We start from the raw sequence: 11685 nt of genomic DNA, 5'->3' as shown, positions 1-11685 counted from the left end.
GAGAGAGAAGGGAGAGACAGAGAGAGGAGAGAGACGAGAGGATGAGAGAAGAGAGGAAGAGAGAGAAGACGAATGAGAGAAGAGAGAGAGAGAGAGAGAGAGAGAGAGAGAGAGAGAGAGAGAGAGAGAGAGGGTTGTTCCTGTTCCTCAGCGACTTGGTAAACACATGGCTCAAATTACGCTCCTACACTCCACACCTCTTACACTCCTTCTCTCCTTTACAGGCCTCTTACACTCTCTCTCTCCTTCCTCCATGAAGGGGAGAGGGAGTGTAAGAGGTGTGTAGTGGAGGAGTGGAGGAGCGTAATTCGAGCCTTGTGTTTACCATGCTGCTGAGGAACGCCAAGGTCCAGGAACAATATGTTCAAATCCTTCCTCAAGCAAACGTATGGATCACAGGTAAACCTGTCATTATAGCTACTGTGTGAGTGAGCGAGTGAGTGAGTGAGTGAGTGAGTGAGTGAGTGAGTGAGTGAGTGATTATTTTATTGCTGTTATTTTGGTGGGTGTTTGCTTTGTTTTCTTGGACTAACTTGGCTTCTTCGAAGCTGGAAACAAAAAAGGGGTTTTCCAAAAGGGTTCTACCTGGAACCAGAAAGGTTCCTCCTGTAACCAAAAAGGGTTCATCAAAGGGCTCTCCTATAGGGACAGCCGCAGAACCCTTTCAGGTTCTAGATAGCATCTTTTTTTTTTTGTGTGTATAGTCTGCATCTCCAAAGCCCTGGRCGAAGGTAGTGCACTACATATGGAATAGGGTTCTATTTGGGACGCAACCATAATGTGCAAGAAAATCCACCAGAGGTATGTAGCAATTTGGGTAAACTCAGATTTCTATGGGGATGAGATGCAGTAAGCAGCTAAACAGGGAAGGAAAGACAGACGTTGGACGATCCAGAGAGAGATCTGGGGAGGGGMTTTTCCATGAGAGTCTCCCCCCAGACCGATGCTCTGTTCCTMGCCAGATGGGCCGCTGTATCCCCCCCTCAGACATCTGGGCAGCTGGACACCAGTCCTCATATCAGTGATTCGTTACAGCTCTATGGTTTTCTGGGACTTAGGCTATAGCCTCGGAATTCCACAAGACCTTTGTATGATTAGGGAATGCTGTGCGTGTGTGCTGTTGTCATGGAAACCGGTGGTGGAAGGCCACAGGTGTTACGGTTAATAACTTAAGGGTGACTGAAAAAGATGACAGAGGTTAATCAGGCGATTGTGTGTGTGTGTGTGTGTGTGTGTGTGTTGTGTGTGTGTGTGTGTGTGTGTGTGTGTGGTGTGTGTGTGTGTTGGTGTGTGTGTGTGTGTGTGTGTGGTGTGTGTGTGTGTGTGTGGTTGTGTGTGTGTGTGTGTGTGTGTGTGTGTTATGTGTTAATGTGCCCTATGACCCTAGGAGTGCTGGATACTCAAACTAAATCTGTCCACGGTATCAGTTGCCTTTTTTGATATGAACTCCTCTGGTGACCTCGAGACAATATGTCACATTGAGGTGTATAATATATTATCATGTAGCTACAGTAGCTTGGTCTTTGTGAATTTATGTTTTAAGTTTTAACCTCCGGCTAACTGGACATTTTCAGTGTCGGTTTGCGGTCTTAAACACGCATGTGAAGTCATGTTATTGTTAAGAATAGAAAGTGTCCTTGCATGTGAACGTTGTTTTCTCGTTTAAGAACACAGGGATTAAAATAAATAAAAAAACATCCGACAGAATCACAACAAGAGGCCTTGTCTGGCCACAAGTGGTGTGTCTGCGGTCCAGAGTTAGAGACCGTTCAGATGTGTGTTTGACTTGGTCTGTCTCAATTGTTAGCCTTTAGAAGAGAACAGGCGTGCAGTAGGCTTTAGGCTACAGCGTACACCCATTTACAAAGGAGGACCACAGGGATTGCATCTGCACATCAGTACAGTAGAGATMAAGCTTAAGATAGGTTTCCTATTTTATCCGGACTTAAAAGGATAGCTATGGCAATTTTCAGAGAACAAACAAAATGATTTATGCAGTATGTTCCCCTTTTGTTCCCCACATGGGAAGAGAAAGATGAACCAACAGTCTATGGGAAAGCACTAGTGGGCTTTTCGCTGGGGGGGGATTTGTTAGACTCAGCGAATCTGTCAGTCAGAGATAGAAATGATTCTGTCTGTCGTGTGGGAACAGAGATGTGCAGATGTGCTGGGTATTCTTCTGGATTCACTTTCAGGGTTTCCGTTTGTCTGTTTCGATCCCACTAATCGAAGACAGGCTCGCGACGGTCTCCAGAGATAAAGAAGATTTTCGTGTGATAGCGACTTCTTTGGCTCCTTTAGAGACCTCTTTGGCTCCTTTAGAGACCTCTTTGGCTCCTGTGGTTGGTTCACGAGCCAGTCGAAATGACTCACTTCGTCGTTTTATGAGGAAGAAATGAGGGAGACGAAGCTGTCTGGTACTGTATGTTACTGTGCTAAAAGTGATGGACAATTACTGTAAGTCCTGCCGACATCTTTGGCCAAAGCTGCATCTTACCACCGTGTCCCCGTGCGCTTGAGGATTGACGTCTCGCACACATTTTCATTAACATTGACCCCGAAACCTATGCCCTTTCCTCRTTCTGTGGGGATATCATTCGGGTTTCAGACGTTTAAATGGTAGGCTGAAGTATGACAGCAAAGCTCTGAGCTTTCAACTAATACTATCATCTGAATCCTCATCTCCATCAGGGTTAAACACACACAACACTCTCTCTCACTCAGCCTGACCAAACTGATTTAGTGAGCGTGCTTTATTTCAGGCAGCYGAGAGAGCGAGGTCACAGACCCTGAGAAAGAGAGGGACTCACTCTGTAATTGTCTTCCTCCTCATCCATTCTGGGGTTTCCGGGAGGAAGAGGGTTTGAAGCTCATTACCCAGGAGTTATGTGACACGCAGCTGGCTAGTAGAGCAGCGGCTCTCCTTCTCCTGCTCCACATCGTTTTCTACTTCAATTAGTCCCTGGTGTTGGTCCATTCTGCTCCACTCCGTGAGGGTATTTTAGCCTGGGCCTGGGCGCACTCTCTCCGATGTACAGATCATCTTGACTGGACCCGTGAGGGCCCACTTCCTGCCCAAATGATGGATATAGATAGGAGTCAGACAGTGAATTTGTCACTTGGAGATGTAAAGCACTCTCTTTGTGGGTCATTGCAGCCTGAAGCAGATGTGTTGCATGGTTCTTGCTATTGATATACTTTTAGGGTTTTCGTCAGTCTTTCCCAGTCTCAAATCCACTATCAGTTGGTCTTCTTGGCTAAGGTCAGATCATGGTATTTATGGACATAACTCATGAAAGGACGGAGACCCATTCAGTTCATCCGATACACACATAGGATCGTGTATCACTGGTACGCTTTGCTGCTACACATTTAGGAAGTTCACAACATTCTCTTTCCAACACCGTCGTTCATTTCGATGTTCTCAGAGTTATTAGTCTACTTTTCTCTCATTCTTCTTCTCCCTCTGTCCATCCCTCCTTCTCTATCCATCCCTCCTTCTCTATCCCTCCCTCCTTCTCTATCCATCCCTCCTTCTCTATCCATCCCTCCTTCTCTATCCCTCCCTCCTTCTCTATCCCTCCCTCCTTCTCTATCCATCCCTCCTTCTCTATCCATCCCTCCTCTTTCCCTCCCTCTCCCTCGCTCCCAGTACACAGTGTGTGTCTCAGTGAGAAGCAGGTCTGGTTCCTCTGAACTCTCGCCCTGTAGAGATGATTCCAGGGCCCAAATCCACAAAGCGTCTCAGAGTTGGAGTGCTGATCTAAGATCAGGTCCTTCTGTCTGTTCTTCATAATTTAACAGATCCTAGATTAGCTCTCCTGCGTTAAGATGCTGTATGAATACGAGCCCAAGTCTGTTACTAACCCCAGTGCCCCCCTGAGCCAGCCGACCAGCCAGTCCAGACCAAGTTTCCAGTCCAGGAATTAAAAATAAACTTTAAAACAGTATTTCCACTGTTTCACTACAAGTGAAATATTATACACATATAAATAACTGGGCTTCCTGTAAACTTTAAATGAAGGCTGTAAAAGTAAATGAAGGCTGTAAAAGGGGTTCCAGGAGCCTCAAAGTGAACGATGAGAAGACATTCAGACATTCTGCTGCTTGCTTATGTAAGGCCTGTCTGACCTCTGATTTCAAAGAAGGTGGATATCATGGAGTGTGTATGGGCTACTTCAGTTATCACACACACACACACACACAACACACACACACACACACACACACACACACACACACACACACACACACACACACACACACACACACACACACACACACACACACACACACACACACACACACACACACACACACACACACACACACACACACACACCACACACACACCACACACACACACACACACACACACACACACACACACACACAGATCCAATAGCAGCAGAGCAGTTAGTTAACCACATAGTCCACACATTTGATGTGGGTGAGAGCGAGGGGGTTGTTCCAGGCTGTGCCCGGCTGCTGATCGGGCGACTGGTTAATGGCACTTGGCTGACGCTGGTGTGTTTAGGTGGGGAATGAGTGTGTGTTGGCATGGAGGATCCATTCCCGGGCGATGCCCAGGGCCTAACACCAGGGCATAAGAGAGAGAGAGAGAGATTGGGAGAGAGAGAGAGGGAGAAAGAGGGGGAGGGAGAGAAAGATGGGAGACAAAGAGAGAGAATGAGAGAGGGGGAGGGAAAGGGAAAGAAAGTGTGGAGGAGAGAAACAAACAGAGAGAGAGAGAGAGAGAGAGAGAGAGAGACACACTGCAGCTGCTGGTATCTTGGCACTAAAAGAACCCTGGAAAGTCACACCTCCTGCTGAGTGTTGGGGAGTTATTTACTTTTTAACACCACATAGTCAGATCAACACCGTGGATTCTTTATAACACTCACTGTACTGTATTTTCTGGTTACAAGCTACCTCAGTGTTTTCTGTCATTTGCCCATACCTAGACTTAGACAGTCTACCTAGACAGTCTAGCTCTCTTGATAACTGTGTACTGTATACAGTGCCTTCGGTCGGAAAGTGTTCAGATCCCATGACTTTTTCCACATTTTGTTACGTTACAGCCTTATTCTAAAATATATATATATATTTAAATATAATCCTCAGCAATCTACACACAATACCCCACAATGACAAATAGAAAACCAGATTTAGACATTTTTGAAAATGTATTACAAATAAAAAACCTTATTTACATAAGTATTCAGACCTTTTGCCATGAGACTCGAAATTGAGCTCAGGTGCATCCTGTTTCCATTGATCATCCATGAGATGTTTCTACAACTTGATTGGAGTCCACTTGTGGTAAACTCAATTGATTGGACATTTTTTGGAAAAGCACACACCTGTCTATAATGTCCCACAGTTGACACTTGACAGTGCATGACAGTGCATGGCACAGTGATCTAAGGCACTGCATCTCAGTCACTACAGACACCCTGGTTCGAATCCAGAATGTATCACAACTGGCCTTGATTGGGAGTCCCATAGGGCGGCGCACAATTGGCCCAGCGTCGTCCGGGTTTGGCCGGTGTAGGCCGTCATTATAAATAAGAATTTGTTCTTGACTGACTTGCCTAGTTAAATAAAGGTTAAATCTTTGTTTGTTTTTTTACCAAGCCATGAGGTCAAAGGAATTGTCCGTAGAGCTCCGAGACAGGATTGTGTCGAGGCACAAATTTCTGCAGCATCGAAGGTCCCAAAGAACACAGTGCCCTCCATCATTATTAAATGGAAGAAGTTTGGAACCACCAAGACTCTTCCTAGAGCTGGCCGCCCGGCCAAACTGAGCAATCGGGGGAGAAGGGTCTTGGTCAGGGAGGTGACCAAGAACCCGATGGTCATTCTGACAGAGCTCCAGAGTTCCTCTGTGAAGATGTGAGGACCTTCCAGAAGGACAACCATCTCTGCAGCACTCCACCAATCAGGCCTTTATGGTAGAGTGGCCAGACGGAAATGCCACTCCTCAGTAAAAGGCAAATGACAGCCTGCTTTGGAGTTTGCCAAAAGGCACCTAAAGACTCTCAGACCATGAGAAACAAGATTCTCTGATCTGATAAAACCAAGATTGGAACACTTTGGCCTGAATGCCAAGAGGAACCTGGCACCATCCTGGCACCATCCTACAGTGAATCAGTGGTGGTTGGCAGCATCATGCTGTGGGGATGTTTTTCAGCGGCAGGGACTGGAAGACTAGTCAGGATCGAGGGAAAGATGAACGGAGCAAAGTACAGAGAAATCTTTGATGAAAACCTACTCTAAAGCACTCAGGACCCAAGACTGGGGCGAATGTTCACCTTCCAATAGGACCTCGACCCTAAGCACACAGCCAAGACAACACATCGACCTGGCCAAGGCTTCGACTCTGTCAATCACCGCATTCTTATTGGCAGACTCTACAGCCTTGGTTTTCAAATGCACTGCCTCGCCTGGTTCACCAACTACTTCAGATTAGAGTTCAGTTTGTCAAATCAGAGGGCCGGTTGTCCGGACCTCTGGTTGTCTCTATGGGGGTGCCACAGGGTTCAATTCTTGGGCCGACTCTCTTCTCTGTATACATCAATTATGTCGCTCTTGCTGCTGGTGAGTCTCTGATCCACCTCTACGCAGACGACACCATTCTGTATACTTCTGGCCCTTCTTTGGACACTGTGTTAACAAACCTCCAGAGGAGCTTCAATGCCATACAACTCACCTTCTGTGGCCTCCAACTGCTCTTAAAGGCAAGTAAAACTAAATGCATGCTCTTCAACCGATTTCTGCCCGCACTCGCCCGCCCGTCTAGCATCACTACTCTGGACGGTTCTGACCTAGAATATGTGAACAACTACAAATACCTAGGTGTCTGGTTAGACTGTAAACTCTCCTTCCAGACTCACATTAAGCATCTCCAATCCAAAATTAAATCTAGAATCYACTTCCTATTTCGCAACAAAGCATCRTTCACTCATTCTGCCAAACATACCCTCGTAAAACTGACTATCCTACCGATCCTTGACTTTGGCGATGTCATTTACAAAATAGACTCCAACACTCTACTCAGCAAATTGGATGTAGTCTATCACAGTGCCATGCGTTTTGTCACCAAGCKCCATATACTACCCACCACTGCGACCTGTATGCTCTCGTTGGCTGGCCCTCGCTTCATATTTGTCGCKAAACCCACTGGCTCCAGGTCATCTATAAGTCTTTGCTAGGTAAAGCCCCGCCTTATCTCAGCTCACTGGTCACCATAGCAGCACCCACCCGTATCACGCACTCCAGCAGGTATATTTCACTGGTCATCCCCAAAGCCAACTCCTCCTTTGGCTGCCTTTCCTTCCAGTTCGCTGCTACCAATGACTGGAACGAATTGCAAAAATCACTGAAGCTGGAGTCTTATATCTCSCTCACTAACTTTAAGAATCAGCTGTCAGAGCAGCTTACCGATCATTGCACCTGTACACAGCCCATCTGTAAATAGCCCACCCAACTACCTCATCCCCATATAGATATTTTTTGTTGTTGCTCTTTTGCACCCCAGTATCTCTACTTGCACATTCATCTTCTGCACATCTATCACTCCAGTGTTTAATTAATGAATTGTAATTATTTCGCCACTATGSCCTATTTATTGCCTTACCTCCCTAATCTTATTACAATTGCACACACTGTATATAGATTTTTCTATTGTGTTATTGACTGTACGTTTGTTTATCCCATGTGTAACTGTGTTGTTTGTGTCACACTGCTTTGCTTTATCTTGGCCAGGTTGCAGTTGTAAATGAGAAGTTGTTCTCAACTAGCCTATATATATATATTTTTTTTTAAACATGATTGACTTCTGGACAAGTCTCTGAATGTCCTTGAGTAGCCCAGCCAGAGCCCGGACTTAAACCCGATCGAACATCTCTGGAGAGACCTGAAAATAGCTGTGCAGCAACGCTCCCCATCCAACCTGACAGAGCTTGAGAGGATCTGCAGAGAACAATGGGAGAAACTCCCCAAATACAGGTGTGGCAAGCTTGTAGTGTCATACCAAAGAAGACTCGAGGCTGTAATCGCTGCCAAAGGTGCTTCAACAAAGTACTGAATAAAGGCTCTGAATGCTTATGTAAATGTGATATTTCAGTTTATATATTTTTTATACACCCTTTTTTTCCCCAATTTCCTGGTATCTAATTGGTAGTTACAGTCTTGTCCTATTGGTGCTATTCCCATACGGAGAGAGGCGAAGGTCAGTTGCTATGCGTCCTCCGAAACATGACCCAGCCAAGCCACAGTGCTTCTTGACACAATGCCCGCTTAACCCGGATGCCAGTAACACCAAGGTGTCGGATGGAAACACTGTACACCTGGCGACCGTGTCAGCATGCATGCACCCGGCCCGCCACAGGAGTCGCTTGAGCGACGACGCTGGGCCAATTGTGCGCCGCCCCATTGGTTTTCTGGTCGCGGCCGGCTGCGACAGAGCTTGGACTCAAACCAGGATCTCTAGTGGCACGGCTAGCACTGAGATGCAGTGTCTTAGACCACTGTACCACTCGGGAGGCCACAGTTGATTTATTTTTAATAAATTAGCAAACATTTCTAAAATCCTGTTTTTGCTTTGTTGTTATGGGGTGTTGTGTGTAGATTGATGAGGGGAAAAAAACTATTTAACAATTTTTGAATAAGGCTACCAAAATGTAACCTACTGTACCAAAATGTGGAAAAAGTCAAGGGGTCTGAATACTTTCCGAAGGCACTGTATATAGCAAAATGTTATTGTTAAATCCATGCAGTGTGCCATTGGTTTGATTAGTGTTGATTGAGTATAGAAAGTAGCCCATTCCATTACAGTGAGAGATCACGATTGTTTCTCTTAGTCTGATCAATTGACTTACTTTATGAAGAGTTAACTGGTCTGTAACACAAGGGATGCATTGAGATGGCCGTCCTTTTCTGTGAGGATGATTTATTGTGTACAGTACAGATGTAGTATCTTAATTTGAACCAGTTTGCTACAGCAGGAATATAATCCTGCACCAACTGGAAATGTGAATTATTATGTGGATTGTAATTAATGGCCATTTTTGTAGGGGTTGATATATTTTTTGTAAGGGAAAATCAAGTCGGAAATTTCAAAGTGGAAATTACCAACTTCAGAAGCCTTTTTAAACATCAAATGCAGTAAAACATGTATTCTGCAACAGGGTGATCAAATTAAGATCCTACATCTATAGATGGAGGAATGTTTGAAAACAAGCTCACTAGCTCAATAACCAGACAGCTTCCTGACTTGGCTGATCAGCCTCAGATGCTTCTAACACAAAGCAGAACTGCTAAGTCAACAGGACTATAATACAGCTCAGAGATCTCGACATTTGCTCATGGATAGATTTTTGTGTTTGCGTATGTATACAGTGTTTACGTGTGTGTGATCAGTCCTTTGACATGCAACTCATCACTTTTCTAGGTGTGTTTAGTCTATCACCAAGTGTTTTGTCTCTGTCTCCTCTTTACAGCGTGCCCACCTGGAACCTACAAACCGGAGGGCACTCCAGGAGGCCTGAGTACCTGCCTGCTGTGTCCTGACCAGCACCACACCTCCCAACCCGGCAGCACAGCACCCAGCGACTGTGTCTGCAAGCAGGGTTACAGGTCCCGAGGGAAGACCTGCGAAGGTAACGCTGTACAGACTGTCCATGCTACACACACTTATGCTGCYTCCKAAATGGCACCCTATTCCCTTTAGAGTGCTACTTTTAACCAGAGGCCCTATGGGGGGGATGGAGTGCCATTTGGGACGCAGCCTTAATTAGTCAGAAACACAAGGCAGATTTCCCAGACACAAAGTAGGCCTAGTTCTGGACTAAAAAGCATATTCAATGGAGAATGCTCTAATAGCTTTTTAGTCCAGAATTAGGCTTAATCTGCATCTGGGAAACCGGCACACATGTACTGTATAAACACACATGTTCACCCTCAAACACACTTAGTATGCTTCTTGAAGTGCGTACAGTAGTTACAACCGACCCCTAAGAATGTGTCAACAGCGTGCTGTGTCAGTCTTTCCCCTCTTCCTGCAGCTGAGAGAGGTCACTTCCCAAATAGCACCCTATCCCCTACAATCTACATAGTGCACTACTTTTGACCAGAGTCGATCTAAATTTGTCAGTGCAGTGAGTGAATCTTATCTCATCGAATGTTTTTCACTTTTGACCCTTTTCTCTTCCCCTCCATCTCTCCYTCCTCTCCATCCCCAGAGGTGTACTGCCCGGAGCTGTCTCCTCCAGGGAATGGTTTCTTCATCCACAATGTGTGTAATAACCAGTTCAATGCGGCCTGCGGGGTGCGATGCCAGCCTGGCTACGATCGACAGGGTAGTGGCATCCGACTGTGCCAGCCAAACGGGACATGGTCAGGCTCTCCGCCCAGCTGCAGAGGTGAGAGGGTCGTATCAATCAATTCCCTGGTTCTCTCGAAATCCCAGTAGGAGCATTCCTGGAATCAGGAAGAAATAAGCAGGAAATCCAGTATCCTTCAACCAGGATTTCTGGAAAATCAGGCAATTTAGTGAAAGTTTCTGAAACGTTGCAACCCTAAATAGAACACAGACACAAGACACATACACAGTAACGAAGTATGCACACACACACACACACACACACAACACCACACACACACACCACACACACACACACACACACACACACACACACACAACACACACACCACACACACACACACACAACAACACACACACACACATACACACACACACACACACACACACACACAAACACACGCAGTAACTTAATGCATGCACACACGTACACACCCAATATTTCCTTCTGTCCCAATATGTGTCTGCTATACCGATATGTGTCTGCTATACGATATGGTCTGCTATACCGATATGTATCTGCTGTACCGATATGTGTCTGCTGTACCGATATGTATCTGCTAATACCGATATGTGTCTGCTGTACCGATATGTGTCTGCTAATACCGATATGTGTCTGCTGTACCGATATGTGTCTGCTATACCATATGTGTCTGCTGTACCGATATGTGTCTGCTATCCGATTGTGCTGCTATACCGAATATGTGTCTGCTGTACGATATGTGTCTGCTGTACCGATATGTGTCTGCTGATACGATATGTGTCTGCTGTACCGATATGTATCTGCTATACCGATATGTGTCTGCTGTACCGATATGTGTCTGCTATACCGATATGTATCTGCTGTACCGATATGTGTCTGCTGTACCGATATGTGTCTGCTGTACTGATATGTGTCTGCTATACGATATGTGTCTCTGTACCGATATGTGTCTGCTGTAACCGTTAATATGTGTCTGCTATACCGATATGTGTCTGCATACCGATATGTGTCTGCTATACCAATATGTATCTGCTATACGATATATGTCTGCATACCGATATGTGTCTGCTATACCGATATGTGTCTGCTAACCTATATGTGTCTGCTATATGCCGATATATGTCTGCTATACCGATATGTGTCTGCTATAACCGAATATGTGTCTGCTGTACCGATATGTGTCTGCTGTACCGATATGTGTCTGCTGTACCGATATGTGTCTGCTATACGCGTTGTGTTGCTATACACGATATGTGTCTGCTGTAACCGATATGTGTCTGCTGTACCGATATGTTTGCTTTAGTGGGGTCCTGCTGTA

The 11685-nt window shown here is 45.6% G+C and overlaps 1 protein-coding gene across 1 annotated transcript in view; it reads left to right on the top strand.

The window, feature by feature from the left end:
• Positions 1-11685, top strand: part of svep1 (sushi, von Willebrand factor type A, EGF and pentraxin domain containing 1) — a 143421-nt gene that overhangs the window by 62308 nt on the left and 69428 nt on the right. The window contains exons 4-5 of the mRNA XM_024011308.2: positions 9504-9662; positions 10245-10424. Coding sequence (XP_023867076.2) covers positions 9504-9662; positions 10245-10424 — 339 coding nt within the window. The remainder of the gene's footprint in view (positions 1-9503; positions 9663-10244; positions 10425-11685) is intronic.

The sequence above is a fragment of the Salvelinus sp. IW2-2015 genome, linkage group LG3, assembly GCF_002910315.2.
Source record: "Salvelinus sp. IW2-2015 linkage group LG3, ASM291031v2, whole genome shotgun sequence".
Taxonomy (NCBI): Eukaryota; Metazoa; Chordata; class Actinopteri; order Salmoniformes; family Salmonidae; genus Salvelinus; species Salvelinus sp. IW2-2015.
Note: the sequence above shows the minus strand (reverse complement) of the source record. Positions and strands in the feature narration are given on the sequence as shown.